At 44.1% G+C, this 27,358-nt stretch overlaps 1 protein-coding gene across 4 annotated transcripts in view; it reads right to left on the bottom strand.

Moving 5' to 3' along the window:
• Positions 1–593: 593 nt before the first annotated feature.
• The window catches only part of LOC100382593 (uncharacterized), a 30,163-nt gene continuing 3,398 nt past the window's right edge, over positions 594–27,358 (bottom strand). The window contains exons 4-9 of one of the 4 annotated variants that reach the window (XM_035959699.1): positions 6,713–6,826; positions 4,240–4,340; positions 4,070–4,151; positions 3,452–3,537; positions 1,705–1,968; positions 594–1,608 (exon numbers count right to left, since the gene is read on the bottom strand). In XM_035959699.1, coding sequence (XP_035815592.1) covers positions 843–1,608; positions 1,705–1,968; positions 3,452–3,537; positions 4,070–4,151; positions 4,240–4,340; positions 6,713–6,826 — 1,413 coding nt within the window. In that variant the 3' untranslated portion in view covers positions 594–842. 4 annotated transcript variants of the gene reach the window in all.

The following is a 27,358-nucleotide window of genomic DNA, read 5'->3' as shown; positions in this document are numbered from 1 at the left end:
TTATCTTTTTAATTGATTCATATAATAATTATTATATTTGTTTTATATATATGTCTAGGATAATTATTATTCATTTAAATATAGATATAAATTTAAAAAACTAAAACGACTAAAATTTTGAGACGGAGGGAGTATGTTATTGTCTTTGCATCAATCCTTTGCCTTTTTCACTCTTTTGTTTCTTAACAAAATTCTCGGTATTGTTCATGAAAGTAGGCGATGAGTAGTTCGTCGCGTGGCGATTACAATTGCTTGTCAACTTGGCCTACGCGTTGAATTATTGTGGAGTTCCTACAACCGGAGACAGCAGACTATTTCTATCTCTAAACCCATTAGAGAATCTCTAGGAGACTAGCGAAATGACTTGTCAAATCAAATTTTAACTAATTAACAGCAAAATAATTTTCCAACAGACTAGCTATTCAACTCGTCAAGTACTCAAGTCATTTGTCTCTTCAAATTAACCCATCTCTAGCTAAACTTGGCTAGCCACTCCGGCTAGCCAAACTAACTTACATGTTGTAGAATCCGTTAGAATAAAATAGTATATATAGAGTGTAATTTTTTTAAAGAGATAAATAAAGAATCAAAAATAAAGAAATGCTCTAAAGAACACTATATTTAGAAGCAAACCCGTTTCATTACACAATTTAGGAAGAATCGCCTTTTGCCATTCAAAATGTCTGGACAGTGGACAGCTCATAGGCTGAAGCTTCCACATAGTTTGGTTTGGCAAAATTATTTATGGAAAGGCAAGCAAGTTCGCCAGAAGCATCAACTAAATCGTTCTAATATGCAGGCAGCTGATAACATCAAACGCAGGCAGGACAAGAGAACGACATTTATTTTCCATAGACATCACTGTGCCTTGTGCTGCCTACTTTCAGGCTACCATCCGAGTTCCTCTCAAACAAGTCGTCGAAGAACTTGTTGGAAGAAACATAAGATGGCCTGCGAGCCCCAGCAGACAGCGGTTGCTTCAGGTTCCCATTTATTGGCGAGTCCAGACTCGCGGTTGGAAGTGGTACTCCAAAAGAATGCGACTGCTGTAGTAGAGGCCTCAAGTTCGGTGGCATGGTAGGGGTTCTCGAAGTGGACTGGTATTGCTGAGATGACGATGCTGCCGCTACAAAAGGGTTCGATTCGGTGCTGTCCTGTGACGCCCATGGCGGCGGTGGGTAAGCATACGAGCTGTAAGATACCTGTGCCTGAGTGCGTGTCGGTTGCTGACTTCCTGCGGTCTGGGACTGCGGCTGAGCCCACGGAGCGACGTAAGGTGCAGACACGTGTCCTTGGTCTCCATGATAAGCCCGCGGAAGCTCACCTGTTGGTGCGCTGCTTTGATTCAGGCGGCCTGGTTCAGGTGTTACCGGGGTGTAGGAGGATGGTGACGGGTTTGATGACACGGTGAGTGCGAGAAGGTCACTCATGACCTGCTCTTCTGGAGAGACCCTCACTGGCGGGGCTGGAGGATCGTGCGGAGGCAATGCGTTGTTCGCAACTGATGGCGATGCTGTATAGGGAACAGAGGCTGTAGAGCTTGCTGTTTCATCATGGACGGTTGGTGAAGAGGTGCTCTGGGTGTTTGTGGGCTGGAATCTTGAGTTCCTGGTCAAAAATTAGCAGTCAGCTCCGGGTGATAAAAGGGAGAAACAGAACTAAGCGTCAAATGCGAAGATTGGCACATCAGGACTGTGTAATAACCTTCGAGCTAGCATAGAGAACTCGTCGTCTTCGTTTTCCTCATCTTCGTCGTCCAAAACATTGGTCGGTACTATGGCTGTACGAAGTGCAGCTTGTGGAGGGAAATTTGTTCCTTGGTTTGGAGCTGTTCCCGATGGCACTTCACACACCACGTCTATCACGTCAGCAGATGAAGGAGAACACGATGCGATTGAATCGTGTTTCTCAAGCAGAATTTGTAATCTATCGTTTAAATCAAGAGCTTGGCCCAAGAGGTCCTCGTCCCTGTCATGCAGAAGGGAAACAACAGATAATTAGTTTGACAGTATAGACTAAACCAGAATGCCTAGCTCAAGTGAATTTGCATGTGGAAGTGGATGATACGAATTTTTAGGGCTTCTTTGGGAGCAAAGAGAATGGAGGGGGCTAGAATCCCTCGCTATTTAAAATTGAATAGTGAGGGATTCTGGCTCCCTAAATCCTCTTCGTTCCCCTTGCTTGCTTCCAAACAGAGGCCTTAGCATCTTGCACCATCTAAGCCTTGGAGTGGCCTTGATCTTAAAATATCGTCCTAGGCCCGAGCTTTATTTCAGGTTGAAGTGTCTACCACCATTGTTCTGAAGAAGATTAAAGAAGTAAGGACTGTGCAGCAGGCCCTTACCTCTTACTCCTGGGTTCATGATATCCAGAGGAATCTCTCATTGACTAAGATTGAGCAATATCTACAATTATGGGAGGTTCTTGAAACTTTTCAGCTTCAAAATTCAAATGATCAACATGTTTGGATATTTAGCAGCAATGGTCTGTACACCTCCAAATCTGCCTACAGAATTTTTTTCATTGGAGCGGAATTCTTTGAACCCTGGAAAAGAATTTAGAAGAGCTGGGCAGCCCCTAAGTGTAAGGTCTTTGTTTGGCTGGCCATAAACAACAAATATTGGACAGCCGACAGACTCAAAAAAGGAGGCTTGATCATCCTGAAAATTGTGTTCTATGTGATCAAGAAGACAAAACTGTGCAGCATATTCTATCTAATTGCGTCTTCACAAGACAGTTTTGGCATAATATTTTAACTCCAATTGGTCTCTCCTCTGTGGGTCCTAAGAGAAGAGATTCAGACTTTACTGAATGGCGGAGAAAGGCTTTAACTAAGATTCCTAAAAGCAAAAGAAAGGGGTTTAATAGTATGGTAATCCTTAGGGTTTGGAGTATTTGGAAGCAGTGAAATAGGTGTGTTTTTGAAGGAGCTCGACCCTGCCTTTCTACCTTAGAGGACGGATTCAAAGACGAGATGAGATTGTGGTTTTCTGCTGGAGCCAGGAACATGCGCTCCCTTTTTGACCCTGGTTAGAGAAAGGAAAGTCTTGTAGCCTATTGGAAGGCTAGGGTGATGGTGTGTCATGTGACTGGTATGTGTCTGTGTTGTGTGTGTGTTTTGTGTGTGGGAGTGTGTGTTTTGTGTTGTGTGTGTTCTGTTTATCCCAGGCCTTAGGCCTTTTTCCCTCTACTTTAATATAATGATACGTAGCCCTCCTGCGTATTCGAGAAAAAAAATCTCTGCTATACTTTCAAGTTGCATATTAACCAATGTATTAATACCTAGCCTCCAAAATTTATAGAACAATCCCATATCCTCAATGTAACTTTTTAGATCTAAACCTCAGAACTTCCATGCCCCAACAGCTTAATAGCAATAGCAGGTGATAACTGATAAGTGATATGCCCCATTACTGAAAGATCATAGAACAAAAGATTCACAGTCACATACCTTACTAAGCTTACTGAACTCATGATCTTTTTCTGGTATGACCGGCATTGGGTCACAAGTTCTGTAATAATTTCATCATTGGCAGCCTAAGTGTTACAAAAAAATATCAGAAATGCTACTTTAAATATGCACATTATCTCATACAAAGTTTAGATGTACACATAAAAATAACTAGACCAACCTAGCAAGAACTAGGTGGCATTATATTAAGAAGAAAATAGACAACCAAATTCGCCTTGATGAAGACTTGACCCTGATTGATCGGGCATATATATCCACACCCTAGATCAACGGAGCTAGCTCATCCTCCTAGATGTATAGAGTGATGGGCCAACTGCCAAGTGAGCAATAGACCATGCAGTGATGCAGCCTAGTTTAAGTAGCTATAGATAGACAAAAGACATATACTAGCAAAGTACCATGAAATATATTGTGTAATAACAAAATCATCATCTGCCAACTCAAATGTAGGGTCCTTAAAGATGGCAAACTAGGGTACTCAAGGATAAAATAACAATCAAATTAAAATTCAGTTACTTTAAACTTAAATATTATGAACTTTTGAACACAATAAATAGGTTACATTACCAGAATATAATCAAACATATATATTCTTACATCTTTTTCATTTGGATTGACAGCTCTCAACATCTCATTTAATAGTTCCACAGCCCCCAGCATTCGTTCCAAGTCTGAGATGCTAAATAGGCAAAAGCATGTCATATAGCATAGAACACAAAAGAAACAAACATTCTATTCAAAATAATGCTTCTTTAAAGTAAGGTCACCTCAGAGGAGCTCCATTTGATGACATTGCCTCATCAAGCCTTGAGGAAGAATCAACTGGCATTCCATACCCTGCTTGAAGATATGTTGGCAAAGATTCTGGCTGTGTGACCGGAGAAATAAACATCGATGCAGCATCAGGTGACCGCTTTGGAAATTCAACACCAGATCGCTGCAAGTAGAACATTCATTCTCATGAAAAGTAAGCTACCATCCCGAAGTATTATCTCATTAAATCAATACTTTAGAGTGGAAAATAAACATATTAGTTCAAGATTTTCAGAAGAGACATTCTTTAAATGTTTCTCCTGTGTTCCCAATTGTTAGTGTAATTATTACGCTTACTGTGTTTACCTCTATTATAATGGGCCTTGGCCCACTTAACTCTGTTATATCAATGTATCCCCAACCCTGATTAGAGTTAGAGTTTCTCTCACTGTAACATGGTACTCCCTCCGTTTCGTTTTATTTGTCGCTGGATAGTGCAAAATTGAACTATCCAGCGACAACTAAAAAGAAACGGAGGGAGTATCTAGCTAGGTCTTCCCTCCCCTCCTCCCACAGCCGTCACCCCCTCTCTCTTCCCCACCTCCGACCGTCTCTTAGCTCGGCCACCACCCAGACACCCTCCCCACCTCCGGTCGCCGGTCTGCTCCTCCCTCCCCCTCCATGACTGACCCCGTGCAGAGCTCTGGCGCCCTCTCGGCATCGCCGCATGCCCTCACCAGATGGCTACCGTAGTTGCGGCTAGGGCTGCACATTTTTTTCACCGACACCAAAAAAATCAAACCGAACTTTTAAAAACCGAACCAAAGTTCTGGTGTTTCGATGTCGGGTTCGGTTTTGATTTGAATAAATTTTGGACTACGGTGTCGATTTCGGTTTCAACCCTGTAGCAAACCGAAACACCGAAAAACCGATGTAGCTCAAGTACAAACCGGTCCACCAAACCGAAACACAGGGGCGCAATGCGTCGCGGGAGATTCCAGCCTAGCCCCAAACTTTTTAGCCTGCCAACACCGTCTAGTACTATCAAGATCAAGGACGAGAAGTGCAAGATATTCAGTTGTCGTGTCGCCGTTCTTTGTTCCCATTAATTTAATTTGGCCTTGTCTGGTCGTGTGTCAATCAGAATGGAATCCTTGCAGGAGGTGTCGTGCAAGTGCAACAGACATGTACGCGAAGCCAACCACGCGAGGCAACAACGACTCGTTGTTGTGGAATTGTTCGGTTTTTTTTTGGTAAAACCGAACTGAATAAACCAAACACCTAAATGCTCCGTTTTCGTAGCCATCATACCGATCGGTTCGCCATTTCTGAAAACCGATAAAACCGAACCGAGCGAAATTCGGTTTCCACCAATTGCCTAGACCTAGCCGCAGTCGCGACATCCATCACCGCGCGACGGCCCCCCTCCACGTCAGCGACCTCCCGGCCGTCCTAGCGCCTACAACACATGGAAATGTCTCCAACAACACAAACATAAGGGCAATCATGTTTTTGCCCCTACTTTAAACTCTATTTACTCTAACTGTGACTTTACGCATACTTTTTCAACTTTCTGATTTTGCCCTTACCTTTTTTTATTCAAATAGTCGTTTACCCCCTCTTTTGGAGTCCCGCTAAGTTTTCAAATATATACAAAATCAATCCAAGTCTTTTGAAATAACTCAAAATGTCGATGTCAAAACATGGTAAAATCATACATCCTAAGAAAAGTAGGGGTCTAATCTATAAGGACATATTTTCACAGTTGAGTTGGCACCATTGGTTGGTCTTAACACAATCGAGGTAAACACAACCTTCATAAAAGGTCATGATTATTGTATCACACTAGCACATGTGATTATGTCTTCATTCAAGCTATTCACATCAACAAGCCACATCATTCACTAGCATGCATTTATGCATTTAGTTATCCACATCAACATGCTACACCATTCACTTGTTAAGGTATAATAGTCAAAGGTATTAGTGTAATCTTTTAGTGTAGGGTTTCTCTCCTGTGTCTGGTATATATATATAGAGAGAGAGAGTGCCTAGGAGACACAAGAGGGAAACCATAAACTAGGATATTGCACTAATACCATTCACTCATGCAAGTAAATATATCCACTCATGCAAGTAACACCACTAACATGTGATATGATATTTATCCACTCATGCAAGTAAATATATGTAGTATAATTTTATTTCAATCCATATATGATTCTTGCAGTAACGCACCAGATATCCTTCTAGTAACATATATGGTAGAAACTAGAAAGCATGCATATCTACCATAACATGGCATGAGAAATAAATATTTATTGACAAATAATGTAAAACCATTGAATTGATGGGTAAACCACTACTTGGAGTAGTGAACCAATAGCTTAACCAGTGTCTCTAGTCTAGCCTTTTGTTCTATCAATCCAAAAGTAAATGTGTTTTGCATAATCTAGCTATTTGAAGTGCAAGAAACATGAAATGCACCTTCAATTCAGCATATGCCCAGTAATAATGAGGGTGCTTTCCACCAGGCCCTCCAAATGCATCTTGCCAAGAGTCTAAGAGCATCAGGATCTTATCCCTCACTTGCATATCAGCCTGTTACAACATTCAAACTTAATGAGAATGTAAAAGACCCCATATTTATGCTACATATGGTTACTGGAATATATTGTCCAAACCTCAAAACGAGTATATATAGCAAATTCTCTGATTGAGCGAAGATCGGAGAAATAGATATGATAGCCAAAATAAGGATAAAGTTTATTATGAAGTCCAAAGTTCTCAAAACTAGAATTTCAAAATTTTATGTGGCTTTTATAAAATGAAATATTAACCCCCAACTATTCACTGGTTCACCCTCTTTTCAATGTTAGACCAACATGTGTACAAATTTTGTCATTTCTGTTAGATGCCTATGCGTATGTTTTTGTTGTATTCGGTCTCATATCTATAGTCCTTGTTAGAGGGTGTTTGGGATGGCTCCAGGTTCTAGCTCTAGTGTGGAGTTGTTGTTTATAATATCAATCTAAATAGTTTTAAAAATATTTTTAATCTAAATAATAAACAAAATGACTTATCTAAATGTCTTCTAGAGACTTACAGCTCCAGCTCCACGATTTTCTGGAGCACCTAATGATCTGCTCCACTAATTCCACTAAATTTTTTAGAACTGGAGCTGTCCCAAACAGGGCCTTAGATGCCTATGCATGTGTTCTTATTGTTAAGGCCCATTAAGGCCCATATTATTGTCTGCCTATATATATGCTACAGTACCCACGTGGGTAATCATCTCGCCTAATCAAGGTTAGTCACATGGTATCAGAGGAGGTTAGGGTTAGGGTTTAGTCTAAATCCGGCCCTGATCCACTTTTTTTGGGCGCCGTCGCGCCGTCGCTGTGCTGCCAATCGCGGCCAGCATCCTGTCCACCATCGCTGTCCCCGTCCTCGATCCGCCGCCAGGAGATCCGGCCACCTTCCCTGTTCGCCGCCAGGGGCGTGCGGCCTTCCGCCGCCTGGATCCGCCACCTGGCTGTCCGCCGCCAGGGGTGTTCGCCGCCAGGATCCGCCGCCGCCAGGGCGGATCTCCCCCATCTCAGCGTCGTCCGCCGCCTGGATCCGCCGCCTGGCTGTCCGCGCCAGGGGTGTCCGTCGTCCGCGCTAATCCAAGGGGCAGGGCGCCTTCCACTGCCAGGGGCAGTGCGCCAGGGGCAGGGCTCCCTCTGCTGCCAGGGGCAGGGCTGCTCCCTCTGCTGCCAGGGGCAGTGCGCCAGGGGCAGGGCTCCCTCTGCTGCCAGGGGCAGTGCGCCAGGGGCGGATTTCTATCTCTGCCTGCGCCGTTCTACTGCCTGTGACAAGTTCCGCGGATCCCCGTCTGCTGTCGTTGCACGCAGGGCTGCAGATCCGCTGCTCCCACCGGAAATCTGCACCGACTGCGGATCTGCGACGTCGCTGCTCCTAGGTCTTTGGTCTCAGGTTTCCTATTCTCCTTGATTTTGATTCAATTCAATATGACGACAAATGCTATTGTGGTCAATATCACTCTTGATGGTCAAAATTATCCGGAGTGGGCTTTCTGTGTTGAGACTGCACTTCGGGGACATGGATTACTCTTTCATTTGACTGATGCGGCACCCGTTCTTGCTGATGATCGTCGCAATGCTGCTGATATCAAAACATGGCAGCTTAATGATGGTAAAGTGATGGCTGCTATGGTGAACAGCGTCAAACCGTCTATGATTATGAGTTTATCTAAATTCAAAACTGCTAAAGCCATCTGGTCTCATTTGAAGGAGCGTTTTGTTCAGGACAGTGGTGCTTTATTACACACCCTCATGCAGCAGACACATGTTATTGAGCAAAATGATATGAGTATTGATGAGTACTACTCAGCCTTTGATCGCCTGATGAGTGCTTTGACATCAATGGTGCCTGCTTGTACTACTGATCCATGTCCGGCTCATAAGTTTATTGAGAAGTTCTTCACTTACAGATTTGTTATGGGTGTTCGGGCTGAGTTTGATTCCCTTCGTGCTCGTTTACTTCAGGGCTCTGACACTCTCACTATGGCTAAGGCGTTGTCTGATTTACTTGCTGAAGAGACTCGTCTTAATTCTCTGTCCTCTACTGGTGGTAATCCTCACAGTGTGTTGGCTGCTGCCCAGAAACCTAAGAATATTTTTAAGCCTTGTGATCATTGTGGCAAGACCAATCATCGATCTGAGCTTTGTTTTGTCAAGTTTCCTGAGAAGTTGACTGATTTCCGTGCACGACGTGCTGCTCGTGGTCGTGGTCCAGGACCATCTACTAGAGGCTCAGTTGCTGTTGCTGCCACTTCGTCCGCTTGTACTTCAGAGTCGGCCTGGGTACTTGATTCAGGAGCCTCCTTTCATGTCACATCTGATCAATCAAAGTTGGCTTCTACTACACCAGTCACAGATGGTGCTTCAGTGCAGACAGCTGATGGTACTGTATGCCACATTACTCATAAGGGCTCTCTTTCTGATTCACACTTTACAGTACCTAATATTTTCTTTGTTCCTGAGCTATCTATGGACCTTCTTTCAGTAGGTCAAATTACGGATCATAATTGCTTTGTCGGGTTTGATGACTCATCTTGTTTTGTACAGGACCTTCGCACAGGGGAAGTGATTGGGACTGGCCGTCGCCGTAAAGCCGCTCCTCGCCTCTACATCTTGGACTCTTTGCGGCTTCCTTCCTTGGCTACATCTCCAGCGCATGTGCTTCCAGCTACCCTTGCTTCTGTTGCGTCTTTTGCCCAGTGGCATCATCGTCTAGGTCATTTGTGTGGATCTAGATTGTCTACTCTAATAAAGTCAGGTTGCTTAGGTCATACTTCGGTTGAGTCTGATTTTCATTGTAAGGGTTGTCATCTTGGAAAACAAATACAACTTCCATATTTTACTAGTGATTCTCATTCTGTTGAACCCTTTGATTTGGTTCACTCTGATATTTGGGGTCCTGCACCTTTTGTGTCAAAAGGTGGATATAAATACTATGTCATTTTCATTGATGATCATTCTCGCTACACTTGGATTTATTTCATGAAACGCCGCTCTGAGCTGATTTCTATTTATAAAACCTTTGCTCGCATGATTCACACTCAATTTTCCACTCATATTAAAACCTTTCGTTCTGATTCTGGTGGTGAATATTTATCTGATAATTTTCGCCAGTTTTTGACTTCAGAGGGTACTCTTGCTCAGCTTTCTTGCCCTGGTGCTCATGCACAGAACGGTGTGGCTGAACGCAAACACCGTCACATTATAGAAACTGCTCGCACTTTGTTGATATCTTCTTTTGTCCCTTCACACTTTTGGGGTGAAGCAGTTTCTACTGCGGTTTACCTAATCAATAGACAACCGTCATCCAAACTCTCTAGCAAAACACCTGGTGAAGTTCTTTTCGGAACTCCTCCACGATATGACCACCTTCGAGTTTTTGGATGTACGTGTTATGTCCTATTATCACCTCGTGAACGTACTAAATTGACTGCTCAATCTGTTGAGTGTGTTTTTCTTGGATACAGCCCTGAACATAAAGGTTATCGGTGTTATGATGCATCTTCTCGTCGCATGCGTATTTCTCGAGATGTGAGCTTTAATGAAAACCGACCCTTCTTTTACAACTCTTCCACTCATTCTTCTTTTTATTCCACAGAGTCTACCTCCTTCATGAGCCTTCCTCCCATTTCTGAAACTTCATCAGTATCACCACCTACTGTTTCTACCCCAGATGTTCTTATTTCCATCACACCACCTTCCACTTCCACACCATCTCAGTCTTACGCTTCCAAACCACCTGTCACTCAGACTTACATTCGTCGTCCTCGCTCTACTCCCACGGCCAGTCCTGATGATGACCCTGTTACTGATACTTGTACTAACAATGATGACTCTCATGTTGTTTTTAATCAGGGGTATCATCTTCGTGACCGTGGCAATATTGCAGCTCCAGAACGTTATGGGTTTCCCCGTGCTGGTGCAGTCATTGCTGAACCATCATCTTATAAAGAGGCTTTTGGTATACCTGAGTGGCAGCTTGCTATGACTGATGAATTAAATGCTCTTCATCGCACATGTACATGGGATGTTGTTCCGTTACCTGCTGGTGTTGTACCTATCACGTGCAAATGGGTCTTCAAGGTTAAAACCAAATCTGATGGGTCTATTGAGCGATATAAAGCTCGTCTTGTGGCTAGAGGTTTTCAACAGACTCAGGGTATTGACTATGATGAGACTTTTGCACCTGTGGCCCATCTGACTACTGTCCGAGCTTTACTTGCTGTTGCAGCCTCATCTTCTTGGACTATCTCTTAGATGGATGTCAAAAATGCTTTTCTTCATGGTGATCTACATGAGGTAGTCTATATGCATCCACCTCCTGGGATAGAGGTTCCATCAGGGCATGTATGTCGTCTCCGTCGAGCCTTGTATGGTCTCAAACAAGCTCCTCGTGCTTGGTTTGAGAGATTTGTTTCTGTCATCAAGGCTTGTGGTTTCTATTCTAGTGATCATGATCCTGCATTGTTCATTCATGTTTCTTCGCGAGGACGCACGTTGCTATTACTATATGTTGATGACATGTTGATTACAGGAGATGATCCAGAACATATTGCTCATGTGAAGGCGTATCTGAGTAAGGAATTTCAAATGTCTGACTTGGGGGCCCTCAGTTATTTCTTGGGTATTGAGGTTTTGCAGACTCAAAATGGTACTTATCTTTCTCAGGCCAAGTACATACAAGACCTTCTTGATCGTTCTGGTCTTACTGATACTCGCACTGTTGCCACGCCTATGGATCTTCACTTATCTCTTCGTCCGACTGATGGGACACCGTTAGAGGATCCATCTCGATATAGACATCTTGTTGGCAGCTTAGTTTATCTTACTGTCACTAGGCCAGATATTGCTCATGCGGTTCACATCTTGAGTCAGTTTGTCTCTGCTCCTACATCAGTTCATTATGGGCACTTACTTCGTGTACTTAGATATTTAAGGGGGACAAAAACACAATGTTTATTTTATGACTCAAACTCCCCACTTCAGCTTCATGCTTACTCTGATGCTACCTGGGCCAGTGATCCTACAGATCGTCGTTCCACCACTGGTTACTGTATTCTTCTTGGATCATCCCCTGTTGCTTGGAAATCCAAGAAGCAAGCCGCAGTATCTAGATCTAGTACTGAAGCAGAACTTCGAGCCCTGGCTACTACTACTGCTGAGATTATCTGGATTCGTTGGCTCTTGGCTGATCTAGGCGTTTCTTGTGACTCGCCTACACTTCTTCACTGTGACAACACTGGAGCTATACAAATTTGTCATGATCCAGTGAAGCGTGAACTCACAAAACACATTGGTGTTGATGTCTCATTTACTAGATCTCATTGTCATCAGAAGACCATTGCTCTTCAATATGTGCCCTCAGAATTACAGCTTGCGGATTTCTTCACAAAAGCACAAACTAGGGCACAACATCAGTTTCATCTAATCAAACTCAATGCTTCAAATCCTCCACTTCCGCCTTGAGTTTGACAGGGGGTGTTAAGGCCCATATTATTGTCTGCCTATATATATGCTACAGTACCCACGTGGGTAATCATCTCGCCTAATCAAGGAAAAAAGATTTCACAACTGGCCCAGGTAGCATATATATAGGCAGACAATAATATGGGCCTTAATGGGCCTTAACACTTATTGCATTTAATCTCATATATAAAGTCCTTGTTCTACACGGTCTCTATCCTATCTCAGTGTATATATTCGGGCCTAGTACCATCATATTGAATATAGTGTAATTCACAACATGGTATACAAAGCCAATTTTTAGGGTTATGGTTCTTTTCTCACATGTCACATTTGCACGTGTTATGGTCTCAAGCAAGGACACCCGACGCTCTACTCCCACAAGAGACTGAGTTCTGCTCGTGCCTGCCGTCCGTGTGTTGTTGTGTTCCACTCACGGCTGCAACCGCCTTCCAAATATAGCTTTGGTCAGATCCGAGTATGCAGATTTAGTTCTAACCTTTTTATTAGGTTTTGGCAAAAAAATGCAGCTTGCACCACTTTTCTTTTGCGCTCTTACCATCGCCCATCGCTGCTCCACTCTTGAAAGGGAATTAGGCTTACACCTAAGTCCTAAATATTTTTGGTAATTGAATTGCCCAACACAAATCTTTGGACTAACTAGTTTGCCCAAGTGTATAGTTTATACAGGTGTAAAAGGTTCACACTCAGCCAATAAAAAGACCAAGTTTTGGATTCAACAAAGGAGCAAAGGGGCAACCGAAGGCACCCCTGGTCTGGCGCACCGGACTGTCCGGTGTGCCACCGGACAGTGAACAGTACCTGTCCGGTGCACCAGGGGACTCAGACTCAAACTTGCCACCTTCGGGAATTTCCGGAGGCACTCGCGCTATAATTCACCGGACTGTCCGGTGTACACCGGACAGTGTCCGGTGCGCCAAGGAGGAGGGCATCAAGCAGACAGCCTCCCAACGGCCACATTTGGTGGTTGGGGCTATAAATACCCCAACCACCCCACCATTCATTGCATCCAAGTTTTCCACTTCTCAACTACTACAAGAGCTCTAGCATTCAATTCTAGACACACTAAAGAGATCAAATCCTCTCCAATTCCACACAAAGCCCTAGTGACGAGTGAGAGTGATTTGCCGTGTTCATTTGAGCTCTTGCGCTTGGATTGCTTCTTTTCTTTCTCACTTATTCTTGAGATCACAACTCCATTGTAATCAAGGCAAGAGGCACCAATTGTGTGGTGGCCCTTGCGGGGAAGTTTTGTTCCCGGCTTTGATTTGAGAAGAGAAGCTCACTCGGTCCGAGGGACCGTTTGAGAGAGGGAAGGGTTGAAAGAGACCCGGCCTTTGTGGCCTCCTCAACGGGGAGTAGGTTTGCAAGAACCGAACCTCGGTAAAACAAATCTCCGTGTCTCACTTGCTTATTCGCTTGGGATTTGTTTTGCGCCCTCTCTCTCGGACTCGTTTATATTTCTAACGCTAACCCGGCTTGTAGTTGTGTTTATATTTGTAAATTTCAGTTTCGCCCTATTCACCCCCCCCCCCTCTAGGCGACTATCAATTGGTATCAAAGCCCGGTGCTTCATTAGAGCCTAACCGCTCGAAGTGATGTCGGGAGATCACGCCAAGAAGGAGATGGAGACCGGCGAAAAGCCCACTACAAGCCACGGGAGCACTTCATCGGAAGAGTCCCGCACCAAGAAGAAGGAGAAGAAGAAGGACTCCTCCAAACGGAAGGAGAAAAAGGCTTCCTCTTCTCACCACCAAGAGAAGAAGGAAAAATCTTCTTCCCACAAGCCGCATCGGAAAGGCGACAAGCATAAGAGGATGAGGAAGGTGGTCTACTACGAGACCGACACTTCATCAACTTCTACCTCCGACTCCGATGCGCCCTCCGTCACTTCTAAGCGCCAAGAGCGCAAGAAGTATAGTAAGATCCCCCTACGCTACCCTCGCATTTCCAAACATACACCTTTACTTTCCGTCCCATTAGGCAAACCACCAACTTTTGATGGTGAAGATTACGCTAGGTGGAGCGATTTAATGCGATTTCATCTAACCTCGCTCCACAAAAGCATATGGGAAGTTGTTGAGTTTGGTGCGCAGGTACCATCCGTAGGGGATGAGAACTATGATGAGGATGAGGTGGCCCAAATCGAGCACTTCAACTCTCAAGCAACAACAATACTCCTAGCCTCTTTGAGTAAAGAGGAGTATAACAAAGTTCAAGGGTTGAAGAACGCAAAGGAGATTTGGGATTTACTCAAGACCGCGCATGAAGGTGATGAGCTCACCAAGATCACCAAGCGGGAAACGATTGAGGGGGAGCTCGGTCGGTTCCGGCTTCGCAAAGGGGAGGAGCCACAACACATGTACAATCGGCTCAAGACCTTGGTGAACCAAGCGCGCAACCTCGGGAGCGTAAAGTGGGATGACCACGAGGTGGTTAAGGTTATTCTAAGATCACTTATTTTCCTTAACCCTACTCAAGTTCAATTAATTCGTGGTAATCCTAGATATACTAAAATGACCCCCGAGGAAGTTATCGGGAATTTTGTAAGTTTTGAGTGCATGATCGAAGGCTCGAGGAAGATCAACGAGCTTGATGATGCCACCACATCCGAAGCTCAACCCGTTGCATTCAAGGCAACGGAGGAGAAGAAGGAGGAGTCTACACCAAGTCGACAACCCATAGACGCCTCCAAGCTTGACAATGAGGAAATGGCGCTCGTCATCAAGAGCTTCCGCCAAATCCTCAAGCAAAGGAGGGGGAAAGACTACAAGTCCCGCTCCAAGAAGGTTTGCTACAAATGTGGTAAGCCCGGTCATTTTATTGCTAAATGTCCTATATCTAGTGACAGTGACCGAGGCGACGACAAGAAGGGGAGAAGAAAGGAGAAGAAGAGGTACTACAAGAAGAAGGGCGGCGATGCCCATGTTTGTCGGGAATGGGATTCCGACGAGAGCTCAAGCGACTCCTCCGACGACGAGGACGCCGCCAACATCGCCGTCACCAAGGGACTCCTCTTCCCCAACGTCGGCCACAAGTGCCTCATGGCAAAGGACGGCAAAAAGAAGGTTAAATCTAAATCCTCCACTAAATATGAATCCTCTAGTGATGACAATGCTAGTGATGAGGAAGAAAATTTGCGTTCCCTTTTTGCCAACCTTAACATAGCTCAAAAGGAAAAATTGAATGAATTGGTTAGTGCTATTCATGAAAAGGATGACCTTTTGGATTCCCAAGAGGATTGTCTAATTAAAGAAAACAAAAAACATGTTAAGGTTAAAAAGGCTTATGCTCTTGAAATTGAGAAATGTGAAAAATTATCTAGTGAGCTAAGCACTTGTCGTGAGATGATTGACAACCTTAGAAATGAAAATGCTATTTTAAGTGCTAAGGTTGATTCTCATGTTTGTAATGTTTCAATTCCCAATCCTAGAGTTAATAATGATGATTTGCTTGCTAGGATTGAAGAATTAAACATTTCTCTTGCTGGCCTTAGATTAGAGAATGAAAATTTGATTGCTAAGGCTAAAGATTTTGATGTTTGCAAAGTTACAATTGCCGATCTTAGAGATAAGAATGATATACTTCGTGCTAAGATTGTTGAACTTAATTCTTGCAAACCATCTACATCTACCATTGAGCATGTCACTATTTGTACTAGATGTAGAAATGTTGATATTGATGCTATTCATGATCATATGGCTTTAATTAAACAACAAAATGATCATATAGCAAAACTAGATGCTAAAATTGCCGAGCATAACTTAGAAAATGAAAAATTTAAATTTGCTAGAAGTATGCTCTATAATGGGAGACGCCCTGGCATCAAGGATGGCATTGGCTTCCAAAGGGGAGACAATGTCAAACTTAATGCCCCTCCCAAGAACTTGTCTAACTTTGTTAAGGGCAAGGCTCCCATGCCTCAGGATAACGAGGGCTACATTTTGTACCCTGTCGGTTATCCCGAGAGCAAAATTAGGAAAATTCATTCTAGGAAGTCTCACTCTGGCCCTAATCATGCTTTTATGTATAAGGGTGAGACATCTAGCTCTAGGCAACCAACCCGTGCCAAGTTGCCTAGAAAGAAAACTCCTAATGCATCAAATGATCATGCCATTTCATTTAAAACTTTTGATGCTTCTTATGTGCTTACTAACAAATCCGGCAAAGTAGTTGCCAAGTTTGTTGGGGGCAAACACAAGGGCTCCAAGACTTGTGTTTGGGTACCCAAAGTTCTTGTTTCTAATGCCAAAGGACCCAAAACCGTTTGGGTACCTAAAGTCAAGAACTAAAATTGTTTTGTAGGTTTATGCATCCGGGGGCTCAAGTTGGATACTCGACAGCGGGTGCACAAACCACATGACAGGGGAGAAAAGGATGTTCTCCTCATATGAGAAAAACCAAGATCCCCAACGAGCTATCACATTCGGGGATGGAAATCAAGGTTTGGTCAAAGGATTGGGTAAAATTGCTATATCTCCTGACCATTCTATTTCCAATGTTTTTCTTGTAGATTCTTTAGATTACAACTTGCTTTCTGTTTCACAATTATGTCAAATGGGCTACAACTGTCTTTTTACTGATGTAGGTGTCACTGTCTTTAGAAGAAGTGATGATTCAATAGCATTTAAGGGAGTGTTAGAGGGTCAGCTATACCTGGTAGATTTTGATAGAGCTGAACTCAACACTTGCTTAATTGCTAAAACTAACATGGGTTGGCTCTGGCACCGCCGACTAGCCCATGTTGGGATGAAGAATCTTCATAAGCTTCTAAAGGGAGAGCACATTTTAGGATTAACGAATGTTCATTTTGAGAAAGACAGGATTTGTAGCGCATGCCAGGCAGGGAAGCAAGTTGGAGTTCATCATCCACACAAGAACATCATGACGACCGACAGGCCGCTTGAGCTACTCCACATGGATCTATTCGGCCCGATTGCTTACATAAGCATCGGCGGGAGTAAGTATTGTCTTGTAATAGTGGATGATTATTCTCGCTTCACTTGGGTATTCTTTTTACAGGAAAAATCTCAAACCCAAGAGACCTTAAAGGGATTCTTGAGACGAGCTCAAAATGAGTTCGGCTTAAGGATCAAGAAAATAAGAAGCGACAACGGGACGGAGTTCAAGAACTCTCAAATTGAAGGCTTCCTTGAGGAGGAGGGCATCAAGCATGAGTTCTCCTCTCCCTACACGCCACAACAAAATGGTGTAGTGGAGAGGAAGAATCGAACTCTATTGGACATGGCAAGAACCATGCTTGATGAGTACAAGACACCGGACCGGTTTTGGGCCGAAGCGGTCAACACCGCCTGCTACGCCATCAACCGGTTATATCTTCACCGAATCCTCAAGAAGACATCATATGAACTCCTAACCGGTAAAAAGCCCAACATTTCATATTTTAGAGTTTTTGGTAGCAAATGCTTTATTCTTGTTAAAAGAGGTAGAAAATCTAAATTTGCTCCTAAAACTGTAGAAGGCTTTTTACTTGGTTATGACTCAAACACAAGGGCATATAGGGTCTTTAACAAGTCCACTGGACTAGTTGAAGTCTCATGTGACGTTGTGTTTGATGAAACTAACGGCTCTCAAATAGAGCAAGTTGATCTTGATGAGATAGGTAATGAAGAGGCTCCATGCATATCGCTAAGGAACATGTCCATTGGGGATGTGTGTCCTAAGGAATCCGAAGAGCCTCCAAATGCACAAGATCAACCATCCTCCTCCATGCAAGCATCTCCACCAACTCAAAATGAGGATGAGGCTCAAGTTGATGAAGGGCAAAATCAAGAAGATGAGCCACCTCAAGATAATGGCAATGATCAAGGGGGAGATGAAAATAATCAAGAAAAGGAGGATGAGGAAGAACCAAGACCGCCACACCCAAGAGTCCACCAAGCAATACAACGAGATCACCCCGTCGACACCATCCTCGGCGACATTCATAAGGGGGTAACCACTCGATCTCGTGTTGCTCATTTTTGTGAACATTACTCTTTTGTTTCCTCTATTGAGCCACACAGGGTAGAGGAAGCACTTCAAGATTCGGATTGGGTGATGGCGATGCAAGAGGAGCTCAACAACTTCACTAGAAATGAGGTATGGCATTTGGTTCCACGTCCTAACCAAAATGTTGTAGGAACCAAATGGGTCTTCCGCAACAAGCAAGATGAGCATGGTGTGGTGACAAGGAACAAAGCACGACTTGTGGCCAAGGGATACTCCCAAGTCGAAGGTTTGGATTTCGGTGAAACCTATGCACCCGTAGCTAGGCTTGAGTCAATTCGCATATTATTGGCCTATGCTACTTACCATGGCTTTAAGCTTTATCAAATGGACGTGAAAAGTGTCTTCCTCAATGGACCAATCAAGGAAGAGGTCTATGTTGAGCAACCTCCCGGCTTTGAAGACAGTGAGTATCCTAACCATGTTTATAGGCTCTCTAAGGCGCTTTATGGGCTCAAGCAAGCCCCAAGAGCATGGTATGAATGCCTAAGAGATTTCCTTATTGCTAATGGCTTCAAAGTCGGCAAGGCCGATCCTACACTCTTTACTAAAACTCTTGAAAATGACCTGTTTGTATGCCAAATTTATGTTGATGATATTATATTTAGGTCTACTAACGAGTCTACATGTGAAGAGTTTAGTAGGATCATGACACAGAAATTCGAGATGTCGATGATGGGGGAGTTGAAGTATTTTCTAGGATTCCAAGTCAAGCAACTCCAAGAGGGCACCTTCATTAGCCAAACAAAGTACACTCAAGACATTCTAACCAAGTTTGGGATGAAGGATGCCAAACCCATCAAGACACCCATGGGAACTAATGGGCATCTCGACCTCGACACGGGAGGTAAGTCCGTGGATCAAAAGGTATACCGGTCGATGATTGGTTCATTGCTTTATTTATGTGCATCTCGACCGGACATTATGCTTTCCGTTTGCATGTGTGCAAGATTCCAATCCGACCCTAAGGAATCCCACCTTACGGCCGTAAAACGAATCTTGAGATATTTGGCTTACACACCTAAGTTTGGGCTTTGGTACCCTCGGGGATCCACGTTTGATTTGATTGGTTATTCGGATGCCGATTGGGCGGGGTGCAAAATTAATAGGAAGAGCACATCGGGGACTTGTCAGTTCTTGGGAAGATCCTTGGTGTCTTGGGCTTCAAAGAAGCAAAATTCGGTCGCTCTTTCCACCGCCGAAGCCGAGTACATTGCCGCAGGTCATTGTTGCGCGCAATTGCTTTGGATGAGGCAAACCCTGCGGGACTACGGTTACAAATTAACCAAAGTCCCTTTGCTATGTGATAATGAAAGTGCAATCAAAATGGCCGACAATCCCGTCGAGCACAGCCGCACTAAGCACATAGCCATTCGGTATCATTTTCTTATGGATCACCAACAAAAGGGGGATATCGAGATTTCTTACATTAATACTAAAGATCAATTAGCCGATATCTTTACCAAGCCACTTGATGAACAATCTTTTACCAGACTTAGGCATGAGCTCAATATTCTTGATTCTAGAAACTTCTTTTGCTAGCTTGCACACATAGCTCATTTGAATACCTTTGATCATATCTCTTTTATATGCTATGACTAATGTGTTTTCAAGTCTATTTCAAACCAAGTCACAGGTATATTGAAAGAGAATTGGAGTCTTCGGCGAAGACAAAGGCTTCCACTCCGTAACTCATCCTTCGCCATCGCTCCAAGAAAAGGACCTTGTCTTTGGGGGAGAAAGTAAAAGCCCAAAGCAAAAGGACCGGATTTCGTCTTTGGTATGATCTTAACTCATTTACTTATGACCAAAGGGGAAGAAATTACTTCGAGGGCTCTAATGATTCCGTTTTTGGCGATTCATGCCAAAAAGGGGGAGAAATGAGCCCAAAGCAAAAGGACCGCACCACCACCACCAAATTCAAAAACTTAGTGCTTTCCAAAAGTATTTATCATTTGGTATCCTATTGTGTTCAAAAAGGGGGAGAAAGTAGTATTTCAAAAATGGTATATCAAAACCCTCTTGAACACTAAGAGGTGGATCTCTTTTAGGGGGAATTTTGTTTAGTCAAAGTAAAAGCATTTGAAACAGGGGGAGAAAATTTCAAATCTTGAAAATGCTTTGCAAACTCTTATTCATTTACCTTTGACTATTTGCAAAAGATCTTTGAAATAGATTTACAAAAAGAATTTGCAAAAACAAAACATGTGGTGCAAACGTGGTCCAAAATGTTAAATTAGAAAGAAACATTCCATGCATATCTTGTAAGTAGTTATATTGGCTCAATTCTAAGCAACCTTTACACTTACATTATGCAAACTAGTTCAATTATGCACTTCTATATTTGCTTTGGTTTGTGTTGGCATCAATCACCAAAAAGGGGGAGATTGAAAGGGAATTAGGCTTACACCTAAGTCCTAAATGTTTTTGGTAATTGAATTGCCCAACACAAATCTTTGGACTAACTAGTTTGCCCAAGTGTATAGTTTATACAGGTGTAAAAGGTTCACACTCAGCCAATAAAAAGACCAAGTTTTGGATTCAACAAAGGAGCAAAGGGGCAACCGAAGGCACCCCTGGTCTGGCGCACCGGACTGTCCGGTGTGCCACCGGACAGTGAACAGTACCTGTCCGGTGCACCAGGGGACTCAGACTCAAACTTGCCACCTTCGGGAATTTCCGGAGGCACTCGCGCTATAATTCACCGGACTGTCCGGTGTACACCGGACAGTGTCCGGTGCGCCAAGGAGGAGCGGCCTCAGGAACTCGCCAGCTTCGGGAAACGCCAACGGCTAGTCCGCTAAAATTCACCGGACTGTCCGGTGTGCACCGGACTGTCCGGTGCGTCTCCGAAGCAACGGTCATCTCCGCGCCAACGGCTCTCTGCCGCGCATTTAATGCGCCCTCTGCGCGCGCAGAAGTCAGAATCGCCCATGCTGGCACACCGGACAGCCAACAGTACCTGTCCGGTGTGCACCGGACACCCAGGCGGGCCCACAAGTCAGAAGCTCCAACGGTCAGAATCCAACGGCAGTGATGACGTGGCAGGGGGCACCGGACTGTCCGGTGTGCACCGGACTGTCCGGTGCGCCATCAAGCAGACAGCCTCCCAACGGCCACATTTGGTGGTTGGGGCTATAAATACCCCAACCACCCCACCATTCATTGCATCCAAGTTTTCCACTTCTCAACTACTACAAGAGCTCTAGCATTCAATTCTAGACACACTAAAGAGATCAAATCCTCTCCAATTCCACACAAAGCCCTAGTGACGAGTGAGAGTGATTTGCCGTGTTCATTTGAGCTCTTGCGCTTGGATTGCTTCTTTTCTTTCTCACTTATTCTTGAGATCACAACTCCATTGTAATCAAGGCAAGAGGCACCAATTGTGTGGTGGCCCTTGCGGGGAAGTTTTGTTCCCGGCTTTGATTTGAGAAGAGAAGCTCACTCGGTCCGAGGGACCGTTTGAGAGAGGGAAGGGTTGAAAGAGACCCGGCCTTTGTGGCCTCCTCAACGGGGAGTAGGTTTGCAAGAACCGAACCTCGGTAAAACAAATCTCCATGTCTCACTTGCTTATTCGCTTGGGATTTGTTTTGCGCCCTCTCTCTCGGACTCGTTTATATTTCTAACGCTAACCCGGCTTGTAGTTGTGTTTATATTTGTAAATTTCAGTTTCGCCCTATTCACCCCCCCCCCTCTAGGCGACTATCAACTCTACATTATCAATGTCGACTGCTGCTGCCTGCTATGGCCCCATCTTTGACCTCTTCGTCAGCGGTGTTCCAGTTCTATGGTGTCCAGTGCTTTTTAATGGCACCAATTACCGTGACAGGGTTCCACGCACTGACATGCATGGTTTGCACCTTTGAGAGTTTCTCGCTGATGATTTGTTGTGCCCTGCTTGTCCTACTACAACTCCATCGCTTGTGATTCCAAGAAGGTTGCTGACGAGAAGAAGGTGTTGCTTGCAGACTATGTTGATTAGATGTCCTCTTATGACTCTTAGTTTAGTGCTTACGGGACTTGATTGGATGAGGATGCTTGCTACTGATATTGTTGAGTTTGAGTTTGCATATTAGATGTGGGCTTTTCTGCATGATTGTTAAGAGGCTACTGGTTAGTCTACCTACCTTGTTGTTATTTGTTAGGAGCAGCTCTTACGATAGGGAGATTCTACAGTTGATGAGTTCTTCGTTTAGATGTCTGCTATTTGGTATCAGTTTGATACTCTTAGTCCTCAATTGACACAACATACATGTCAGTCTTGTCAGGGTCAGACGACTGCACTTGAGCTTCGATGTACTTATGACTTCTTGACCCGACTTCATGATGAGTTTCAGCCCCTTCGTGCTTAGCGGCTCACTTGCCATCCATGTGTCACTTTGACGGATGTTCTCGCAAGTGTCTGTAATGAAGAGTGTAGGAAACGGGTGACGCCTAAGAGGGGGTGAATTAGGACTTCTAAAACTTTTACTAAAGTAGGCCACAAATAAATCCCTAGAGCAAAACCTATGCAAATAATCAAATTAGAATGTGCAAACTAGGTTTTGTCTAAGTGTTGCTATCTCTACCGCAATGGCTAAGTTTCAATCTACACTATAAGCATAAAGACAAGATTGAAACTTAAATGCTTAATATAAATGCGGAAGTTAAAGAGCGAGGTAGAGATGCAAACTCTCGTGGATGACGCTGGTATTTTTACCGAGGTATCCAGAACCGCGCAAGGTTCCGACTAATCCTCGTTGGTGCCCCTACGCAAAGGGAAGCCCACGCGAGGGCCAAGCACCTCGGTCGAGTAACTCCGTAGAGAGCCGCGGGCCTTCTCCACGCGCAAGTGGTGCTCCACTTCCGGCTCCTCTCGGACGCTCCCCGCCGTCTCCACTATCAAGCTTCCGGCCGAAACGCCACGGGCCTCGTTCCCTCCGGTACATGGTGACGGTCGTGACACAAACACGGTTGTCATGGTCTCGCGAGACTCTCGCCCCACTCGATACAATTACAACGGCTCGCGCAAGAGCCGAGGGGTTGTGTGGTTTTACAAAACTCACTCAACTAACTAGGGTTCACCTAAAGCAAGCGCTAAAGCGGTCTAACTAACCTAAGCACTTCGCAAAGCACCTACGCTAATCACCGAGTGATTCTATTAAGCACTTTGGTGTTTGAGCACTTGGAAATGTCTACAATATGCCTTGGTATGTTGTTTGGGCTCCCCACTTGAGAATGGCTGGTTGGGGTGTATTTATAGCCCCCCAACACAATTCTAGCCGTTGGAGAAAAGCTGCTGCTCTCTGTGGCACACCGGACAGTCTGGTGGTGCACCGGACAGCGCAGTGTTGAGTGTCCGGTGCGCCTAGCTGTTGTCCTACCACGGCAGGTGACCATTGGCGCTGCAGGCTTTTCACACCGGACAGTGGTGTTCTTCTCTCCATAGTGCCACCTAGAACTAGTCGTTAGGGCTACTGTTCCTGGTGCACTGGACAGTCCGGTGTGCCACCGGACAGTCCGGTGCTCCTCGCACAGACAGTCCGCAGTCAACACTCTTTTCTTCTCTTGGACTTCACTTGATCTTCATAATGTCTTCTTTTGAGGTGTTGCTTTCCTCTGCCTTGGTCCAAGTTACTTTAGCATCCTGTGAACTACAAACACAAACACTAGCAAACACATTAGTTCACAGGTTGTGTTAATCATCAAACACCAAAACTCATTAAGCCAAATGGCCCGGGGTCCATTTTCCTTACAGAAGAGACTTGTCTGTGTTTCACTGGTTTGTTGCAGTCTTCGCCAGTCTTGGTTGCTCGTTCTTCGTGTTCCCTATCGACTGTTACTCCAACAACAATGTCATCTTCAATCATGTCTCCTTCTGCGCACGGGAGCATAGTGATCCTCATTGTGCTTACTATGATCGTGACAGGCATGTGGAAGCCTACTATTTCAGGAAGAAGGCATAGGCTCGCCATTCATGATAGGGTACTGGTGGTGAGGAACTCAAAGGAGTTTGGCTACGACTACGGAGGCCCAATTGCTCATGCTACTTCATCTCCATGTGGCCTCTACACCTGCAAGAGCTATTGGTTCTGTGACTCACTGCATCTACATGTTCTGTTGCTGATTCTCTACCTTCCACTGGGACCATCTCCTACTTCCACTTCAGGTACTTGTTCATGGATTCTAGGTTCCTTCATATGACTTCTTATTGCACCTACCTTTCGTCTATGAGTCCTTTGTCTCCTTTTCTCACTGTCCATATCATTGATGGATCTCCCCTTTCTGTTGTTGGTCAAGGTACCCATCTATCTAACTCTTTTCATATTCCTAATGTTTCTTGTCCCTAATCTGACCATACAGCTCATGTCTACTGGCCAAATTACTGGTCGCGACTGTCATGTTATTCTTGATCCTGACTTTTATTATGTCTAGGAACAACACATGGATCGCCTGGTTGGTACTGGCCCTCATCGTCGTTGCTCTCAGGGCCTCTGGGAGCTTGACTGGCTTCATCTTTCTTCTGCTACATCTGTCGGTCTTGATGGGTCCATTTTGGCTGCATTGACTTCGTCTTTTGCTTAGTGTATCTGAGCCATATTTGTGGTTATCCATTTTGATTAGTCGTGGTCTTTTAGGTTCGATTTCAGGTCGTGAGTCTTTACATCAATGTGAGGGTTGTCGGTTAGGAAAGAAGATACAATTACGATTCTAGTATTCTGTTTCTCAGCATCCTTTTGATCTTGTTCACTCTAATATATGGGGTCCTACACCTTTATCTCTAAAAGGGGTCGTCGATATTATTATCATTTTATAGATGATTTTTCTTGCCACATATGGATTTCTTTCATAAAACATCATAGTGAGACTTTATCCATTTATAAGATTTTCTCTATTATGGTTCACACTCTTTTTGACACCTCTATTCGTGTCTTCTGTGCTGACTTTGCACGTGAATATTTCTCTAATGCTCTTCTTCAGCTACTTTCTGAGCAAAGGACTCTTGCCCAGTTTTCATGTCTTAGCACTAATGCTCAAAATGGTGTGGCAGAGCGCAAGCATCGTCCTCTTCTTGGTACTGCCCATGCCCTTATGCTTGCCTATTATGTTCCTTCTCACTTTTGGGATGAGACTATTTCTACTGCCTCTTACTTTACTAACATTCAACCTTTATCAGCTCTTCAAGGAGGGATTCCTTTTGAGCGTCTTTGTGGCAACACACCTGACTATTCAAGTGTTCGTCTGTTTTACTATATCTGCTATGTGTTGCTCCCACCTCATGAATCACTAAGTTAACTGCTTAGTCGGTTGAGTGTGTATTTTGGGGTATAGTGTTGAGCATAAGGGATATCGTCGTTGGGATCCAGTTGCTCATCGGATGAGGACCTTTTGAGATGATGTCTTTGATGAGATTTGTCCATTTTATCCTCGTCCTTGGTTGATCCCCATTTTTTGTTCTTCCTAGATGCTCCTACTCCTATGTACCTGCCTCACGTTTAGAGCAGTTATCGATGGAGTCCTTACCTACTTTAGTTGTGCCATCTTCAGTGGTACCTCCCTTGGTGTCTTCTTTAGAGTCTCCTTATTTCCTAACTACATTAGGAAGCCTCTAGTGACACATGTTTATACTCGTCAGACCATAGATTCTTCTAGTACGCCATCTTCCTATCATGAGTTGCCCTCTTCTATTATGCCACCTTATGTTGTTGAGTCATCTTCCTATAATGATTTACGTTCATCAGATGAGACATCTCCTATCGAGTCATCTTCTTTTGCTAATTCTTCACCGCAACAAATTCTTAGATGGAGTCATCGTTTTCGTCAGCCATCTAATCGATACTCTCCTTCGGGTTTTGCTGATATTGATCTTTCAAAGTCGACCTCTTATCATGATGCTATCCTTCATCAGGAATGGCAGCATGCAATGGCTAAGAAGATTGTGGTTCTTGAGCGTACCGAAACATGGAAACTTATTCCTTATCCACCACATGTTCGTCCTATCACATGTATGTGGGTCTATAAGGTTAAGACCTACTCTGATAGCTCCCTTGAGCATTATAAGGCTCATCAAGTTGTCCATGGATTTCAGTAGAAACATGGTCATGACTACGATGAGACTTTTGCATCTGTTGCTCACATGACCACTGTCTACACTCTTTTTGTTGTGGCTTCTAATCGTGAATGGTCCAGCTCTCAACTTGATGTTAATGATGTCTTTCTTAATGGTGAGCTACAGGAAGAGGTCTACATATAGCCATCGTCTGAGTATTCTATCCCCGCGTGCATGGTTTATCGCCAACAGCGCTCCCTTTATGACCTCAAGCAAGCTCCATGAGCTTGGTTTCAACACTTTGCGTCAGTGATCACTACAACTAGTTTCTTTGCCAGTGCTTATGATCCTATGTTTTTTTGCATACTTCTCTCGTGGTCGGACTTTTCTCCTTCTCTATGTTGATGATATGATCATCACAAGAGATGATCATGAGTGCATAGCCTTTGTCGAGGCACGACTCAATGAGCAGCTCCTCATGTCTAATCTTGCTCCTATGTTATTTTCTTGGGATAGAAAATTTTCTATTCATGTGAGGTTTTTTATCTGTTTCAAGCGAAATACATTCAGGATTTCTCTTACTGATCAATGAAAAGTTGAGACCTATGGAACTACAATATTCACCTTCATGCCATAGATGGCGAACCTCTTGAGGATCCTACATGTTGTCAACACACTGTAGAGTCTTGTGTTACCTTGGCGTCACTCATCCTAACATTTTGTGTAATGTACATATTCTGAGTCAGTTTGTTTCCGCTCCCACCCAGCTCCAGTATAATCACTTGCTTCGTGTCCTACGATATCTTCGTGGGACTGTATCTAGACATATGTTATTTCCATGTTCTAGCTCTTTACAGATTCAGGCTTATAGTGATTCCTCTAATCATCGATCTCTTTCTGTGTATTGTGTTTTCTTGGTGGTTTCCTTATTGCTTGGAAGACTATGAAGCAGGTAGCAGTTTCTCAGTCGAGTGTAGAGGTTGAGTTGCGTGGTATGGCTCTTGTGACTACATAGGTTACTTG

The sequence above is a fragment of the Zea mays genome, chromosome 6, assembly GCF_902167145.1.
Source record: "Zea mays cultivar B73 chromosome 6, Zm-B73-REFERENCE-NAM-5.0, whole genome shotgun sequence".
Classification (NCBI taxonomy): Eukaryota; Viridiplantae; Streptophyta; class Magnoliopsida; order Poales; family Poaceae; genus Zea; species Zea mays.
Note: the sequence above shows the minus strand (reverse complement) of the source record. Positions and strands in the feature narration are given on the sequence as shown.